This window comes from Trifolium pratense, linkage group LG5 (assembly GCF_020283565.1).
Source record: "Trifolium pratense cultivar HEN17-A07 linkage group LG5, ARS_RC_1.1, whole genome shotgun sequence".
Lineage (NCBI taxonomy): Eukaryota > Viridiplantae > Streptophyta > Magnoliopsida > Fabales > Fabaceae > Trifolium > Trifolium pratense.
Genome location: NC_060063.1, coordinates 352,252 through 372,206, shown reverse-complemented (window position 1 = coordinate 372,206; position 19,955 = coordinate 352,252). Strand labels below are relative to the sequence as shown.

Here is a 19,955-nt window from a genome sequence, read left to right as displayed (position 1 = left end):
TCCCTATTAATACATGACTAAAAATATAGATCCTATAAAGATTATAAAATAAATAGGTTTTCGAAGTAATGTATGAGAAAAATATAGATCTAAGTAGAAATTATAATGCGTCAGAAAAAAGTAGATATTATAAAATAAAATAAAAAAGTCATTCATATTAATGCATACGAAGAAATATATGTTCTCGTAGACATTACAATAAAAAAATAGGCTCATGTATTGATGTATGAGTTGAAAATATGAAATATATGTTTCTGAAGAATATTAGGATTTCTTAAATAAAAATATCAAATATATAGTTTATATTAAACTTACATCCTCGTGTATACAGAGACCAAGTAATCATAATATTTGTGGAGTTTCAAAACTCAAAATAAACACCTATCCCCGTCCCCGTATTGGCACAGAAAACACGTTCATTTTCTCATATATTTTTACTATTGTTTGAAGCGATCATAGGTTTTTACTTGTAAATAGTTTATTCATATGGCTAATATTTTAAATAGTATACTGATGAAGTATCAAAAGTAAGTATTTTGAGTATATCGTCTCCATAGAGACTAGTGTGATATTAATTGTCATTCTACAATACCCATGATTTTTTAAGTGTGGATTTTAAAATGATTTGGTTGTTTTCGAACATAAAAAGTGCAATGTAAAAGTGCTTAAAATTCAGAGAGAAGAAATTGTCGGGATTAGACTTTATTAACTCATTCACATGTATCACTCAACTAATGATATATATATTTCATTTACCAATCAATATTATCACGTATCACTCATCGATCACGTATCCGTGTCCGGAATACGCCGTGAAATTTATTGTACCTATTAACCTTCGATTTCTCGAATCATTAATCAATATAATAGCATTAAGCTTTGATACTTTAAGTGAGTATTAAACCCAAAATCTATGTCTAAACTTTGAAGTTCAATAAGTGATTACCCTAAACCTTTGATTCAAACAACATATATGTCTATATCATTCAAATCTTTGAAATAAACAAGTAAACAAGGATATCACTAACATTGATTGATAAATAAAACATATATAGCAAAGTTAAGATGAGTACATGATCATAAATTAACTACATCTAATCCCAACAAAGAAAGATTTAGCTACACATAGTCATGGTTAACTTACAAAAGTGAAGAAATGAAAGATGAAAGAACATAGCACTTGATTTCTCAAGTTTGGATGGATCCACCTTCAAAACTCTTTCAAAAATATTTCTTTTGTTCAACAAAACCTATCAAAATAATTGGCGTTTGAATGCATTTGATATATTTTGATCAAGAACAATATTTACACAAAGGGGGAGAATTTACTTAAGATTTATTTCAAAACAAGTTAATAAGTGCCTATATTCAATATGTATTTTCATTAATATTTGGCACTTATCAACTCTCCCCAACTTAGGACTTTGTTTGTCCTCAAACAAAAGGTAATATCATAATATGGACAAGCTCAAAATTTTCAATCTCAAGAGTGGGTTTGTAATCAATCAAAAGTTTGAAAATCCTTTCTTTTAGCATGAGTAAAGCAATGGCAACTAAAAACTAATCCTCAAAATATTCAAAAGAACAAAGCATGTTCATGAAATGATTGCTATGCCTAAGCAAAATTCTCAACATTCTTATCAAACAATTAAGATTCAAGTGTTATCACAAATATATCACTCAAGGGAAAGTGTTTCACTCAATTCAAGCAATGTGCATGCAACAATTCAATTCAAACATTCATCCAAGCAATATCACAAAACGTGCTATTAGTCGTGGATCACTAAGGTCTTTATAAAGCTTGTAACGGGGCTAGGCTACAAAAATTCATTATTTTTCTATGGATTCAAAAAGCCTAAGGATAATAGAGCACAAAACCTGCATAATTTCATCTCATGATTCATTCACTCCCTTTTTCTTTCTTTTGTGATGATTCTTTTGTTCCGACACTTTTATCACAAAACTTGTTTTCTTTTCTCATTTCTTTTGAATTTCACTTGTGTCATGCAACTCTTTTATTTTTTCACATCTTTTCTTTTCTTTTTCAATCACCACAACACTACATTTTCAAACCAATTTATTTATCTTTCAGCCTACTTCTCCCCAACTTAAATCTTGACATAACCCTTATTGAAATACAATTGCTCTCCTATCCTAAGACAAGAGTAGAGTAATTGTTTTTCTTTTCTTTCGGTTTCAGGGTTTATTAAACAAAAAAATTTCAAAATTTAAGGCTCAAAAGGGGGACACAAAAGATCACTATCTCACAAGGTAGGTTAAATTTGGCCAAGTAGTTACATTCAAAGAGAAACATGACCTTGATCATATCCACAACATCAAACACATCAGTGATAGCAAGATTAAGCTAAAATCAAATGAGCATACACACTTGCCGGCACTCAAATATTTATGTAAACAATGGAAAGTTCACACATTCTCACCCGGCTAGATTGGATAACACAAGTTTCAATCATATTCAACAAAAATGATGAGAATCATCTTAGGACAAACAACACAATTCAAGAGCATATTTCAAACACTAATCAAAAGTTGATATAAAGCTCTACAAATCAAAGTTATCATGCTTGATCATTGATTTACCACAAACCTGTCTTTCGGACTTTCAAAAGCAGGTGAACTTGTTTTCAAAAAGTATTCACAGCATTCATAATACTAACTACTTACTAATATAATATATTACTACCGAAGAAACATCACATTTGACATGAAAACATCAACCAAGTACTATATGTTCAAAGTACAACTTTTCAAAATACCACAACATCAAAAGGAAACACAGATTCAATATTGTTCACAAAAGCATTTAAACTAATTAAACATAAAGAAATAAATGACTGAAAGCTTTTAAATTTTCACTCAGATTGGTGAGCTTTTCAGCCATCTCTTCGTCTGCTCAGTCAGACGCAGAATCATTATCATCTCCATCTCCTTCCGCCATTGAAGCAGCTGAACCCTCAACATCATCCGCAGCATCTTCATTATCTACTGCACCACCCCCTCTGGAAAAAGTAGGCCTGACCTCAGGCCATTGAACATATTTTGAAACTCCTGAGGTGTCATCACTGACTGTCCTGTGTGCGACCTGTAAATGGACTCATGAACAGCAGTCATAGCCCTATAACCAGCATCATTTTGATCTTACATATAAGTACAAAAATTATAGAAATTTTGATCAGTAGCAGCAGATGTGGAAGATTGGGTTGGTGGTTGTGGTGGTGGTGCCGCTCTCTTCTTCTTCTTAGGCTTGCAATGCCTATCCACGTAGTCATCATTAATTATCGAAATTTCCTCACTTCCAATCTGAGGAATGGTCAGTTTGTTTGTAGTGCAAAGACCCATAATCAGACAAGGGTAACCCAAGGGACTTTTGGCTCTGACTTTAGCAGACTTTAAGAGCTTGTCTGGGTGTCCACTTAGAACAATCTCTTTCATCCAACTGGAGATAATTCCAGCCACATCAATCTCTAAGCCTTGATGTATATAGTGAATGAGGCCCATAACATTAGTGGTAGCATCAGAGGTGTGTGTGTTTGGCTGGATGTTGTAAAGGACAAGAAGAAAAAACAGTTGGGTAAAGGTACGCATCTCATCCCTAAACGCCCTCAGTGGTGCCTGGGTAGCACTTTAAATTTGAGATTCTTCACTTAATCACATTAAAGAAATGCATGAGAGTAGTTTTGTGCGACTTTACATCTGGTGTAACATGTGCACAAAAGAGTAGGGAATCATTACCAAGCTAGGCGAGTGAATAGGATGATGAGAGAATGGGATGATGAGAAATTCAGATGATGGTCTAAGAGATGAGAGCATAATTGTGATGATATATAATGATATCGCATTCAACGATGAAGAAAATCCATCTCATGATTATACATATAATAGACCAAATGGCCCTGATGGTCTAAGGTATATTTATTTTACATAGTTTTCACAATATCTTTGATATGTTGAGTAAAAAAAAAAATATTTGATATTTATTTTATATGATTCATATTCGTGATTCAATAAATCAGAAAATTATCTTTTATATTTATTTTATATGGTTTTCCCAATGTATAATCTTTTATATTTATTGTATATGGTTTAGGATTACACCGGGAAGGATGTAGATGTTCAAAATATTTTCTCAATACTTAAAGGAGATGGAATTTATTTATCTGGAGGGAGTGGCAAAGTGCTAAAAATGGGACCCGATTATACAATTTTCATTTATATATGGTCATGGTAGCTATCACAATATAGGTTAGTAACATATTTTCCTATCATTATTTTTTATTGAAATATATTTTGGTTATAGACAATTAGTTTCATCCTCAGCAGGCTAACGAATAGAAGCCAACGTATTAGAAGAACTAATTTATTTTCCAAACAAATGTTTCCACATGAGAATTACATTTGTTTGGAAAAGAAACTAGTTCTTCTAATATGTTGGCTTCTGTTCATCAACCTTCTGTGGAATGAAACTAATTGTCTGTGACAAAAATATATTTCAATAAAAATTAATGATAGCGATCGCTATCATGGCTGGATATATATAAATGAAAATTGTATCTTCGGGTCCCGTTTTCAGCAATTTGTCACTCCCTCTAGATAAATAAGTTCCATCTCCTCTTAGTATTGAGAAAATATTTTGAACATTTGCATACTTCGCGGTGTAATCCTAAACCATATAAAATAAATATAAAAGATTATATACATTGGGGAAAACATATTAAACACACGGACGCACGCACACGCGATTGCACGCATGCACATAAATACACACTAAGTAAATAAATATAAAAAATATAAATAAAAATTGTATCTCTGGGTCCCGTTTTTAGGAAAAATATATTTAAATTAAAAATAATGATAGGAAAAATGTTACTAACCTATTTTGTGATGGCCACCATGTCCGGATATATAAATGAAAATTGTATATTTTGGTCCCGTTTTCAGTACTTTGCTACTCCCTCTAGATAAATAAGTTTCATCTCCTCTAAGTATTGAGAAAATAATTTGAACATTTGCATCATTCCCGGTGTAATCCTAAACCATATAAATAAATATAAAAGATTATATACCTTAGGAAAAGCCATATAAAATAATAATTAAAAATAATAATTTTCTGATTTATTGAATCACGAATATGAATCATATAAAATAAATATATAAGTATATATATATATACCTTGTGAAAATCATATAAAATAAATATACCTTAGGAACGCTTGCATAAACATCTGGGTCATATGGTCTATTATATATATAGCCATGAAATGAGTTTTTTATCGTGGAAGGCGATATCATCATACATCATCACAATTATGTTCTCACCCCTTAGACCTAGAGCTGTCCCTGAAATTTTAGGTGCCTATGCAAGTTATAATTTTGGTGCCCCATTTATTTTATAAGTCATATAAAAATATATAACGTGAAAGAAAAGTTAAAGGTTATACTTTCAGTTGTTAAAATCCCTCTGATAACTTTTAATTTTTCAAATAGATTTCATTATATATCAAGATCATAAGAGTCTAAGTTTATTTTAAAATTTAATTTAATAATTATTTAATTTATATTAAACACACGGACGCACGCACGATGTATTAAACACACGGACGCACGCACGCGCGATTGCACACGTTTATTATTATTATTATTATTATTATTATTATTATTATTATTTTATTTATAGAACTACTACAGACGTTTATAACATAAATAGGTCTAAGGTATATTTATTATTTTATTTATAGAACTACTATAGAGATTAATTACACACGTTTATTATTATTATTATTTTATTTATAGAACTACTACAGACGTTTATAACATAAATAGGTGTTGAGTATGAATATATTTCACTCCTATTTTTTCTAGGGTTAGGGTCAATTGCCAAATCTTAACCATTGATTGCATTTAATCTAAAGGCTATAATTTTATCCCTAAAAAAGGTGACATAAATAAAGATTAAATGCTCTTTATTTTCAACAATTTAATTTTATCTCTTTTACTCTTCAATATTTTTTTATTTTTTTTATAACTACACTTCAATATTTTTGTTATGTATATACTCTTCAATATTTTCGCATTGGGGAAAACATATTAAATATAAAAGATAATTTTTTGATTTATTTGAATCACGAATATGAATCATATAAAAGATATAAGGATATATACCTTCTTCAAATAGATTTCACTATCAAGATCATAAGAGTCTAAGTTTATTTTAAAATTTAATTTAATAATTATTTTATTTATTTATTTATTTTAAACACACGGACGCACGCACACGCGATTGCACGCATGCACATAAACACACACTAAGTAAATAAATATAAAAATAAAAAATATAAATAAAAATTGTATCTCTGGGTCCCGTTTTTAGGAAAAATATATTTAAATTAAAAATAATGATAGGAAAAATGTTACTAACCTATTTTGTGATGGCCACCATGTCCGGATATATAAATGAAAATTGTATCTTTTGGTCCCGTTTTCAGTACTTTGCTACTCCCTCTAGATAAATAAGTTTCATCTCCTCTAATTATTGAGAAAATAATTTGAACATTTGCATCATTCCCGGTGTAATCCTAAACCATATAAATAAATATAAAAGATTATATACCTTAGGAAAGCCATATAAAATAATAATTAAAAATAATAATTTTCTGATTTATTGAATCACGAATATGAATCATATAAAATAAATATATAAGTATATATATATATATATATACCTTGTGAAAACCATATAAAATAAATATACCTTAGGAACGCTTGCATAAACATCTGGGTCATATGGTCTATTATATATATAGCCATGAAATGAGTTTTTTATCGTTGAAGGCGATACCATCATACATCATCACAATTATGTTCTCACCCCTTAGACCTAGAGCTGTGCATGTCCCTGAAATTTTAGGTGCCTTATGAAAGTTATAATTTTGGTGCCCCATTTATTTTATAAGTCATATAAAAATATATAACGTGAAAGAAAAGTTAAAGGTTATACTTTCAGTTGTTAAAATCCCTCTGATAACTTTTAATTTTTCAAATAGATTTCATTATATATCAAGATCATAAGAGTCTAAGTTTATTTTAAAATTTAATTTTTTTTTTTTTTGTTCTTTTTTTTTTTTTTACTTTCTTTTTTTTTTTAATTTATATTAAACACACCGACGCACGCAAACGCGATTGCACGCACGCACATAAACACACACGAAGTGAAAAAAATTGTTGCCCCTAAAATTGTGGTGTCCTATGCAATCGCTACTCTCGAATACCTGTGAAACCCTCCTACTTAGACTATCATCTTTTAACACATGATAAAAATGGCATACATAAGCTTGATGCCTATAATTTGAAAATCATCTCGAAGCAGCAATTAAGAAAGCCCATTTGGTTCCTGTCTCATCACCATTTGTGCTACTCATTCACGGCATTGTTGAAACGATCCAAAATACAAACATATTTCTTATTTCCTTTTTTTTTTCTTCAAAGTTTTACTATGAGACTATAACAAAAGAGTTTTTTTTTCCTTAAAGTTTTACAACTATGAGACTATAACAGAAGAGTAGAATGTTAAAAAACTTTTGTAATGGAGGAAATGAAAATTATATAAAATAGAGAGCATCTTTTATACCCCAAAATATTAAAAAGAAAATGGTAATGGAGGAAATGGAAATTATAAAAAATGGCGAGGATCTTTACTCATAAAAAACGTCTTCTTTGGGGATTGTGCGCAGTTCGTAAAAAAATGATTAGTTAGGTTAATTTTGATGATAAAATTAATATCATTTACTAAAACTTATTAATTGCGGTTAATGAATTAGTTAAGTGGGCTGAAGGTCAATAAATAAATGTATATTAGTAAGAAAAAAAATAAAATAAATTTGTCCTCATAAGCATAATTCAGTTGGTAAGAACATTGTAATATGTAGTAGGTGGGTTCAAACTTGAGATTCTTCACTTAATCACATTAAAAAAATGCATGAGAGTAGTTTTATGCGACCTTTACATCCGGTGCAACATGTGCAATAAGAGTGGAGAATTATTACCAAGCTAGGCGAGCGAATGGGATGATGAGAAATTCGAAGTGTGTTCTTACATATATAGGATGGTATTCACTGGGTGGTAGATTTGTGAAACTCAATACGAAGGGTGGTTGTAACTTGTAAGGATCACAATACAGCTGGATGTGGAGATTGGAGGTAATTAAGAGATTCATGCTTATTATAGAGACTCCACAAGGTGTGCAGATGCCTTGGTGAGTATTGAGTGCACTGTATATGTATATCATGAATTTACTTTTATAATTACATTGTCAATCTCATCTTAGTCTTTTAGATTATAGATGGCTTAATTAGTCTTTTGGTCCCTCAAAGATATTTTAGGTTTCACAATGGTCCCTTAAAGAAAAAAATGTCAGGATTGGTCCCTTAAAGACACATTTGTTTCTCAATTGGTCTTTTCCGTCAATTTTTTACAAAAAACGTTAATTTTAGTAGACTGGATTGTGGATGTCATTAAGTGTAATTTTAACCATTGGAATTTTTTGTTATATTTGGAGTTAAAATTTAACGGAAAGGACCATTATGACAAAAATATATGTCTTTAAGGGACCAATCCGGGCTTTTTTTTCTTTAAGGGACCAATCCGGACCTTTTTTTCTTTAAGGGACCATTGTAAAACCTAAAATGTTTTAAGGGACCAATAGACTAATTAAGCCATTAAAGATTTATTGTTAGCCGTCCTGTGAGCTTAACTCAGTTGGTAGGGATATCGCACTATATGTGCAAGAGCTCGGGTTCGAATCTGGAGCACTCCACACTTATTCACCTTTAAGGTGATTTTTCTAGCCATTAGGCTACTTGAAAAAAAAAAAATTATTGTTAGCCAACAAATTGGGGATAATTACCTCTAGAATGATTTATATTTAAAATTTTAAAATTTTTAGGCTCTGACCTTCATTATCATCAATGAATAAATGAATAAATAAATAAGTAAATGTTATATTGATATTCTAAATTGCAAAATTGAAATACATATAGAGATAAAAATTGTAATATTGAAATGAACCAGGTTTAATTATTTGATAATTTTCTTCAATTTTTTTATGGAAAATGCTAACCGATGTTCCCGGGACATTGGTTAAGGTAACTATTATCTTGAAATTTGTGAAGTTAACATCTTAAAAATTTACATTTTTATTTTTTCAATGCGATTTTTTTTTCTTTCCCTTTTTAGTTCCTTAACTAGTGCTCCGAGACACTAGTTAGCATGACCATTTTTTATTAATATCTATTTACCTTTTCTATCTGTCATCAAATTTAATTGTGATTTAATCTAGATTAAACCTGACCTATTGAACCAATTTTGCTAAAAAATAAAAAATTATCGAACCAATTAATAAGCCAAGACGAGAGATGTTGCAAATTGCATGTCCAACTTTCAAAACACATTGGCTACTATTCTCAATCTTCAATTCAATTCAATAGCTTTTTTCAGCGCTAAAATATTTTTGGTTCTTGGCGCTAAAAACTTCCTCATCGCTTCGAAACTCGTATTCTGAAATCGTAGCCGTTTATTACATCACAAAATCCCTTTCTCTTTCTCTCTCTTTTCCGAACACCAAGTAAACATGAATCGCCAAAAATCGATTCTCTCATTCTTCCACAAAACCTCGCCGGAAAATCGCACTTCCGGCGGCGCACAATCCTCCGTTCCGTCGTTTCAGCAAACCGACTGTAATATCAAGACAGTCGTCAATCCACCACCGCCGGCAGATGACGTCAGAGGAACAGACACACCGCCGGAGAAAGTGCCTCGTAAGGTTTTACCGGCGAACTTCGCGTCAAACACGAACACCGGCGGTTTGTTTGAGAGTATCATGCATAAATTTATCAAGGTCGATGATGGCGATAAAGTTAACCAGAGGTTCGTATCGTTCTAATTTTGTAATTTTTGTTTTGATTTCTCTTATTATGCGAATCCATATGCTAGGGTTTTTGTTCATGAAATGTGGAAGAACGGAATGTGATTACTTCTTAGGTCTTGAGATTTCAATTTTTTCTGTTATTGATTTTGTTTTCATTTATGCCTAAGAATAAGCACCGATGAAATTTGTTTAGATGATTTATTGGAAAATAATGTGAAGAAAATTTCACTGAAGCTTGATGTTTAAAATGATCTTTGATTAGAAACTATACAGAGTTTAGAGTTCGGTGAAATTGTTACAACGTTCTAGGTTGATTTGAAACTATATGACAATTATGTATCTGTTTGGATAAGCAACTTGATTAAATGCTTATAAGCCTAAAAGTTTATCATATAAGTGCTTATGTATAAGCTAATTTCATTACAAAAGATAAAATGAAGTCAAATTGTTTTTATATAAGCTATAAGCTTTTATCATAAGTTATCGCGAAGAGCTTATGAAAATAAGCTGAAAACAGTTTAAGGACATGTCATAAGTTGTTTCCTTAAGCTCGCCCAATAAATTTCATAGGTACTTATGCCAGTAGTAACTAAACCCAAACAGGCATAGACATTTTGAAATTTGAAATTATCGTATCAGAATATGATTGTTTAGCAAGTTAGGAAGTTCTTGATTAAAATGATATAGTTGAAATGTTGAGTTGAAACTGAAGCTGCCACTGAATCATAATGAAATGTGCTGTTTATTAGATGCTAGTAGAATGTTCTCACGTGCAAATTTTTGCAGGAGCCAGTCATCAAATCATGATAGCTTCTCCAAACCATCTCCATCATCAGCTATATTTACTGATACTACCCGGAAAGGACTGCAGAAAGAAGAAGCAGCAGCTTTTAAACCTGTGGTGAAAGCGAAAGACAATGTTAACCAGAGGTTCACATCGTTTTAGTTTGTTCTTTCTAATTTTTATTTGTTTTCTCTTATTATGCGAATCAGTATGCTAGGGTTTATGTTCATGAAATGCGGAAAAATGGAATTCTTTTTTTTTTTGAAGAAGCTAATTTAACCCACCCAAATTGGCACAAGAGAGAATCGAACCTCAAACCTCAAGAGGAGCACACTCCCAGGTCCCAAGCCAATACCGATGCACCAACCCAAGTTGGTTGAAAAATGGAATTCTTAGTTCATGAGATTTCAATATTTTCTGTTATTGCTTTCGGTTTCATTCATGCCGAAGAATAAGCACCAATGCAATTTGTTTTGATGATTTATTTGAAAATAATGCCAAGAAAATTTCACTAAGCTTGATGTTTAAATGATCTTTGATTAGAAACTATACAGAGTTGAGAGTTCAATGAAATTGTTACAACGTTCTAGGTCGATTTGAAACAGTATAGAAGCACAATTAGCTACCTGTTTGGATAAACAACTTGATTAAAAGCTTACAGCGTAAACATTTATCATATAAGTTCTTTTGTATAAGGTATTTTTATTACAAAAGATAAAATAAAGTCAAATTGTTTTTATACAAGTTATCTTGAAGAGCTTATGAAAATAAGCTGAAAACAGTTTAAGGACATCTCATCCTTAAGCTCGTCCAAACAATCTCATAGGTACTTATGCCAGTAGCTAAACTCAAATAAGTCAATCCAAACAGGCCTAGACATTTTGAAATTTCAAATTATCTTATCAGAATGATTGTTTAGAAAGATAGGAAGTTCTGATTAAAATGATATAGTTCAAATGCAGAGTTGAAACTGAAGCTGCCACTGTCACTGAATCATAATGAAATGTGGTATTTATTAGATGCTAGAATGTTCTTACGTGCAATTTTTTGCAGGAGCCAGTCATCAAATCATGATAGCTTCTCCAAACCATCTCCATCATCAACTATATTTACTGATACTAACCTGAAAAGACTGCAGAAAGAAGAAGCAGCAGCTTATAAACCTGTGGTGAAAGCGAAAGACAATGCTGTAAATTTTAAGGAAAAGGTTAACCGTGAAAATATGTTCCTGGTTGAAAATGACGATGATATTACTGGACCAGAAACCCCAGGGGTGCAGCCTCTTACTTCTAATGTAAAGCGAAGTCGAGAGGATGGGACCAAACTTTCTTCCTTGCGGGATTCTGGCAAACGAGTCAGATTTCTTGATGATTCATTGACACTAGACATGACTAAGAAGGAGTTAGAAGTTGCTAGCAAGTTTGAGTGGCTTGATCCTTCTCGAATAAGGGATGCAAATGGAAGAAGGCCCAATGATTCTTTATATGACAGGACAACACTTTATATACCTCCAGAGGTTATGAAGAAAATGACAGCATCACAGAAACAGTATTGGAGTGTTAAATGCAAATATATGGATGTTGTGTTATTCTTTAAAGTGGTTAGTGAATCAAGCACTTTGAACATTGATATTTTATTCCTTTACATACCTGTGTATATTTATTTATTACTAGTATTTTTTATACATAACCTTTAGTTAATGTGCCTAAAATAAAAATCCTCAACACAGGGAAAATTTTATGAGCTTTATGAAATGGATGCTGAAATTGGCCATAAGGAGCTTGATTGGAAAATAACAATGAGTGGTGTGGGAAAATGTCGGCAGGTGATTTCTTATTTATAGTTGTGGTTATTCAAATTTATACTTTTGTGGTTCTTGACCCATTTTTTGTGTTTGTTTCTTAATGTGAATTGTTTGTATTTGTTGGCTCAGGTTGGTATATCTGAAAGCGGGATTGATGATGCTGTTAAAAATCTGGTTGCTCGTGGGTAAGGATAGAATGGATTTAGTTTTGTAGTTGATAGAATTACTTTTTTATACTAAGTGCAGATTTCGTGTATCATATAAATGATCTTTGCTAATAATTGATTATCGCACTAATAAATTTAGATGATTTTGTGTATACTTTGAATCTCACTTATAAATTTACGCAGTGTTCGTGGTTTCCTAGTAAATTGTTGGATACTCAGTATGAATTTTTTAACTGTGAAGATATAAGGTTGGGCGAGTGGAGCAATTGGAGACATCTGAAGAAGCAAAAGCAAGAGGAGCTAATTCTGTAAGTTTTCTGCTTTTACGGTCTTATTTGACTGTGCTTGGCGAGTTTTCATCTTCCTATATTTTTATGGGAGAGATTATTCCAGGTCTCTATTTCATCAGTTAACTTTCCGAAGTTGTCTTTCATTTTTGGTTATAATTCTTTTAACCGTATATGATAGACAGCTTTTTAGGAAGATTCTAATTGATCTTGCAAACAGTGAACATGATAGGACATGGAGTTGTCATTTGAAATTGGGCCTTTTCTGGTTGGCTAAATTATTACAACTCCCTGTAAATGTTAGGTCTGTTATGTTACTGTTACTTATGAAGATTAGTTAGTTGCTCAGGTTGTGTTAGTTAGAAGAAATAAACAAGGCATGTTGCCAATAGGAGAAGGGAATTCAATTGGTGAATCAGATTGGGACAAGGGAGAGATCAAGTTCTCTCGAATAGCCTCAGTCAGAGTGCATCATTCATACTTGCTTCTTTCTTCTTCTATACTAGATGGTTCCAATCAGTATACTATTTTAGCTGGTGTCCTTAATTCTTTTTATCTGATGCATTTTTTGCACGGTCTGACTCTTGCTGCTTGATCGCAGGTTATTCTAAGAAAATTAGTTCAGGTAGTCACCCCATCTACCAATGTGGATGGTAATATTGGCCCTGATGCAAACCATCTTCTTGCAATAAAAGAGGTTCTCACTTCTGACTGTTATTGAATTGTTTATTTTTCATGTGCTATTGTAAGTATTTGCAATGTATAATGATTATAAATGTTAATATTTTGGATTGTTAAGGTGACAATGAACTGTATATTTCCTTCAGGAAAACAATGGCTCGGATAATGGTTCAGTATCATATGGATTTGCTTTTGTTGATTGTGCCCGTCTTAGGTTATGGGTTGGTTCTATTGATGATGATGCGTCCTGTTCTGCTTTGGGGGCTTTATTGATGCAAGTATGCTCAAAATAGCATTCCTTTACTGGTTCCTGTTTTTGTATTTAGTTTCTATGGTTAATCATTTAATTTGTCAAAATGTTAGCTAATTTGCTTGTGTGGATGCAATTTTTAGGTGTCACCGAAGGAAATTATATATGAAAGCAGAGGTGAACAATCTTATTGCTTTAATACACTTCAATTCTGTATATTGTATAGGATTATTTCTTAATAGTAATAACAATTTTTACAGGGGTGTCCAAAGAAGCTCAGAAAGCATTTAGAAAATTCTCTTTAAATGGTGAGTTGTTATGCTTCCTTGCAGTTTAGGAATACACTAGCATGGTTTTGAAAGTATTATAGAATTTTAAATGTGTTTCTACTTTATTATGCTTTGTTTTGGAAGTGGTATGCAAATATCAAGGTTAGGAAAGTAATAGTTTTGCACAGTTTTGTATAACAATTAAGAACACATTTTGGGCTGCCCAGTTATTGTATGCTTTTCATTGGTGCTTTTAGTTCTGCTTTGACTTAAAATACAGAATGTGCTCTATGAAGGACCTAGTCAACTAATACCTGTCCTGCATCTCTATGATATCTGGAAATACCTATACAACAAAGTGGTTTCTTACTTTAATAGGAATTCAGGCTACCTGTTCCCTTTTGAAATTAAGTTGATATGGTATTATATTCCTTTTTGTAATGAACCTGCTAACTGTAAACATCTGCACATTTTTCATATTCTGTTTTATCTGTTGAATTACTGATGATACGTTCTTCTAGTGAAAACAGATTAAATAGATTGTGCATGTCTTTTGCATTAATCATGTGAATAGTTTAAAACAAGTTGCATGGGGAATGATTTAGAAGAGTTGCCAAATTTTTCCACTATGTTGCAATCATATTTTTACTTAATACCAAGTTATTGTAGCGTGTCATTTTAAAAGTTTTTTTTTTATAAAAAAAACATACTTTGACCTCACTGTTGGTTTCTGCTCCACTTGCAGGCTCCACAACACTACAATTGACTCCTATGCGGTCGATCACCGACTTGGTGAACTCGGAAATTAGTGATTTAATTCACTCAAAGGGATACTTCAAGGGTTCAGCTAATTCACTGGATCATGTGCTGACCAAAGTGATTCATCGTGAAATCACTTTGTCTGCTCTTGGTGGACTAATAGGTCATCTAAATAGATTGATGGTATAATTTTGTGTTTAGTATGGTGCCCTTCTTGAGCAGCGTGCAACTATGTTTTTTATGATGAATAATCTGTTCTACTTTTCATACAGCTAGATGAGATCCTACAGAATGGGGACATATATCCGTACCAGGTTTATAAGGGTTGCCTCAAAATGGATGGTCCAACTTATATAAATCTAGAAATCTTTGGCAATAGCGACGATGGTGGAAAATCAGGCAAGTGCTTGTTCTATTTGAGCAGTCTTAACCTTCTATCTTATTTTCATTGCAAGTTTCAGTATGAAAAAGTCTGTTCTGCTTGAGTTTCAGGTACCTTGTACAAGTATCTTGATAACTGCGTTACTTCATCTGGAAAGAGGCTTCTTAGGAACTGGATCTGCTGTCCACTGAAAGATGCTGAAGGAATTAATAATAGGCTTGATGTGGTAGATCATCTAATAGCTTCCCCTGAAATTGTGTCTCATATTGCACAACATCTTCGCAAGCTTCCAGATTTGGAACTATTAATTGGCCGAACAAAGTCCAGCCTAAAAGTATCAAGCCCTGTCTTACTGCCCTTGTTGGTGAAGAAAATATTGAAACAGAGGGTGGGTTCTACTATTTCTTATGCGAAAATTGTAGAGGATTGCTAATTTGTTCTTTCTATAATTTCTGAACAATATCTCACATTCTTGTTTTGAATGAAATCAACTTATTTGAATGGCAAAGAAAACATATTGACTGTAATGCATGTCATTACATGGTTTAGTTGCATATTTCATGTTATGGAGAATGAAATTTGGAGACTGTAGTGTTATGAAGGAAATTCATATGGCAATCTATATTAACACTGAAATTGGTACTGGAGAAATTTACCTAAGCTATAATTTAAAATAATCTGTTCTTATTGATTGTGCAAACTTAGTTTTCCAGGTTGAGTAATCTATCAATATGTTTAGGAAAAATGTTCTGAAGGCTGTAGAATGATCATTGAATGGCTTTTTTGTTATTTGGTGCATATAAATAATTTTGAATGTAAATACATACAGGTGAAAGTTTTTGGGTCACTTGTGAAAGGCCTTCGGACTACTTTGAGTTTGTTGCTTCTACTACAGAAAGAGCAGCCTCTAATATCATCCTTGACCAAAGTTTTTAAACTTCCAGTTCTGAATGGCAGCGAAGGGCTCGATCAATTTCTTACTCAGTTTGAAGCAGCTGTAGATAGTGACTTCCCAAATTACCAAGTATTTTTCTTCCTTGTTACAATTTCAAATCATCAGAACTGAAACTACTTCCGCATATTTCATTTTATTAGTATTTTTCTTCCTTGTTTATGCCTCTATATTTCATTTTATTAAAATTGTGAATGTGGAATTTATATCACTGGATGTGCTCTTATGCCATTTGTAAATTAGGATATAAACCATTAGATGTTGGTCACAGCTTACTGTCATATCTGGAAATTGGAATTCTTAACAATTTATTTAACAGTTTAATAAATACCTAACACTGAAGTATTTTATTCGTCACAACAGTCACTTCTAGTTAAAGATGTATTTCTAGTTTGTCAAATGTATTCTCTTTTAGAATTGTTTTGTTATAAGGGTGACAGATAGAATATAATGTTTCACTTGTGTATATGTCTGACTGACCTTATATTTGGTGCCAGAATCATGATGTTACAGATACAGATGCTGAAACACTCACAATACTTGCTGAATTATTTTTGGAGAAAGCTGCTCAATGGTTTGAAGTTGTTCATGCCATCAATTGCATTGACGTACTAAGATCTTTTGCTGTTACTTCTAGCTTTTCAAGTGGAACTATGTCTAGGCCTGTCATAGTGCCAACATCACAAAGTACCAATAAAGATAGTGGAGTGCCTGTGCTCAAAATGAAGGGGCTATGGCATCCATTTGCCCTTGGAGAGACTGGCCGTGAGCCCGTTCCAAATGATATGATCCTTGGTGAGAATGAAGACGGGAACCATCCTCGTACTTTGCTTCTGACAGGCCCAAACATGGGTGGAAAATCAACACTTTTACGTGCTACCTGTCTAGCTGTTATCATGGCCCAGGTTCTCATTCTTCTTCATTCTACCAGATATTTTAACTTTGATATCTCCGATGAGCAGCTAATTTTCTTAAACTATATGATGTCAATTAATCCAAGCTTTGGATACAATGAAAAAAAAGCTTCAACACATCTTTCTTAGATTGTTCTGATGCCTTGATATAATGCCTGTGATGTAATTGCAGTTAGGCTGCTATGTGCCGTGCGAAAATTGTGTTCTCTCAGTTGTGGATATCATCTTCACACGGCTTGGAGCCACAGATAGAATCATGGCAGGCGAGAGTAAGTACTCTAACAACAGCAAATGTGCTTTATGGTTGCATGGCATGTATGTACATTAGAGGGGTGTTACCTACCGACTATGCTTCCAATAGAGTTTTAAGCTCTTGGAAATTCAGGATTGTTGTCCTAAAAAATATCCACGTATACTAATGCAGTTTATGTCATGAATTTATGGATTACTAATTCCAACAAACTTTGGTTTGTTTTTAGGTACCTTCTTTATTGAGTGTACAGAAACTGCATCGGTGCTTCAGAATGCTACTCAAGATTCTCTTGTTATCCTTGATGAATTGGGTCGGGGAACAAGCACTTTTGATGGCTATGCCATTGCATATGCTGTGAGACTCTACTCTTTACTATTCTTCTTTGTCTTTCTCTTAAACGATATTTTTTGTTCTATTCTTGAGTACAATGGTTCTATGCTTACTATGAGGTGGACATACTCAATTTAAGCACTCTTGCATCATAGGATTATATTTAGTATTGTTCGTTATCCTGTAACTTTTCCCCATTCATGGTAAAGCAATGTTAGTTAGGATCTTAATAATTCTATGGATGTGCACAGGTATTCCGGCATCTGATTGAAAAGGTTAACTGTCGCTTGCTATTCGCAACACATTACCATCCGCTAACAAAAGAATTTGCCTCTCATCCGCGTGTTACAATGCAACACATGGCCTGTGCTTTCAAGTCAAAATCTGATACCTTTTCCAAACAAGATCAGGAGCTAGTCTTCCTATATCGTCTTGCCTCTGGAGCATGTCCCGAAAGCTACGGATTACAGGTTGCGCTCATGGCTGGAATCCCAGAAAAAACTGTAAACATTGCTTCAAAGGCAAGCCAACAAATGAAAAAATCAATTGGAAAAAACTTCAGGTCAAGTGAACAGAGATCAGAGTTTTCAACTCTTCATGAAGAATGGTTGAAGACATTGATGTCTATGGCACAAATCGAGGATTGTGAATCTCTCGATGATGATGTTATGGATACATTAGTCTGTTTGCAGTATGAACTGAAAACTTCGTTTAAATCGGGCAAATAGAGATGTAGAGTGAAGCAGGTAGTGCTACTTATCTTACTTTTACAACACTTCTTGTAAATTTATAGTTATTTCCTTAGTGATTAAACAACACTTGCTTTCATTTTGGGTAGCAGTTTCTTGTTTATTCTTTTGTTTGGAAGAAAGTTGAACAATATTAAATTGTGGTTATACTACAATAGGATCAAGTAAGATCATGATACTATTTAGGCAACATTAGAGCTCTTTTAACTTAATTTAAAATTTCAAATAGATTTTAATCTTTTATGTTTAAAAATGTCAACAATGCATAACTAAACTTCATTTCTATTTTCTATGTATGTTATTGAAAGTTATATTTAACCATTCAAAAGGTTAAATTACATATTCGATTTTTCAAATTTCAAATCAAGTTAAACTTTGTTATAAACATACAAATTCATGCATTTCTAGGCAGGGGACATAGAAGTACAACTTATAACAATCAGTGGCGTATCTAGGAACCTCAAGCAGGGGGTGCAGACCATTGTACCTTTAAAAATATTTTGCTTTAACTTTTAAAAAAACTTTTATCTAGTTGGCATTTTTTTTAACAAGCAAATTTTATTTAAAAGCACTTAAACTTAACACAAATTTAAAGAATAAAAATAGGAAAAATTTACACGCAAAATAAATTCTTGAGGTAAATCCATCTAGAAAAATGTTCTACCAAAATTAATAGTTTGTGCTAGTACCTTGCAAAAGAAAAAACCAGTTGGTTAACTTTATAATTTTTTTACGGGATTAATCAACTGTATAGTCGTTTTTATCATTAAATCAAATGATACGTGATGAAACATATTGAACCAATTATAAAAATAAATAAAAACTTATGCACGGTATAAAACAAAATTTTTTATATATAAAAAATGTAAAAGTTTTTTTTAACATAAGTGTAAAAGTTATTTACTTGTGCATATTGTACAGATATATTCTTTGATTTGGATTAGAAAATACCATATATGTGAATATTAAAAAAAATTATATACATATGCCGTCAATACTTACTTAGCACAGTACTACTAATAATTTTTCTGACGTTTTCTCTCCCAACCCCCCTCAATTCTTTTCTACCCCCTGAATTTCCGTTTTTGCCCCTGGGGGGTACTGCGGTTTATACGAACCGAAATAAGCTGACATTCTGATAAATTTCGGTAACCACTTACCGAAATCTGGGACATTTCGGTTCGCAGGTACCGAAACCATTATTTCGGTAAATTTCTACCGAAAATGGCCTAATTCCAGCGACCAACATACCGAAATCTAGGACATTTCGATTCGCAGATACCGAACAAGCTGACGTTCGTTTTTTGTGTACCGAAAACGCTAATGTTCGGTTTGCAGTTACCGAAATGGTCTAATATTTGGCTTCGGTGAATGCGAACCGAAGTTTTTTGGCAAAAATGTTTCAAACCGCAAGGGGCAAACTTGGATTTTTGG

At 32.5% G+C, this 19,955-nt stretch overlaps 1 protein-coding gene across 2 annotated transcripts; it reads left to right on the top strand.

Moving 5' to 3' along the window:
- Positions 1 to 9,440: 9,440 nt before the first annotated feature.
- On the top strand, positions 9,441 to 18,759 carry LOC123885368 (DNA mismatch repair protein MSH7). 2 transcript variants are annotated; one of them, XM_045934642.1, is made up of 18 exons: positions 9,441 to 9,939; positions 10,727 to 10,870; positions 11,778 to 12,324; positions 12,454 to 12,549; positions 12,658 to 12,713; positions 12,937 to 13,003; positions 13,584 to 13,679; positions 13,810 to 13,941; positions 14,057 to 14,090; positions 14,174 to 14,221; positions 14,928 to 15,124; positions 15,214 to 15,340; positions 15,434 to 15,711; positions 16,153 to 16,347; positions 16,773 to 17,180; positions 17,362 to 17,458; positions 17,669 to 17,796; positions 18,024 to 18,759. In XM_045934642.1, the coding sequence occupies exons 1-18, from the start codon at positions 9,644 to 9,646 to the stop codon at positions 18,498 to 18,500; spliced, it is 3,423 nt and encodes a 1,140-aa protein (XP_045790598.1). In that variant the 5' UTR covers positions 9,441 to 9,643; the 3' UTR covers positions 18,501 to 18,759. The 2 variants fall into 2 exon arrangements, with proteins under 2 accessions (XP_045790598.1, XP_045790599.1); XM_045934643.1 differs by lacking the exon at positions 10,727 to 10,870 and having other exon boundaries at positions 9,485 to 9,939.
- The last annotated feature ends 1,196 nt before the right edge of the window (positions 18,760 to 19,955 follow it).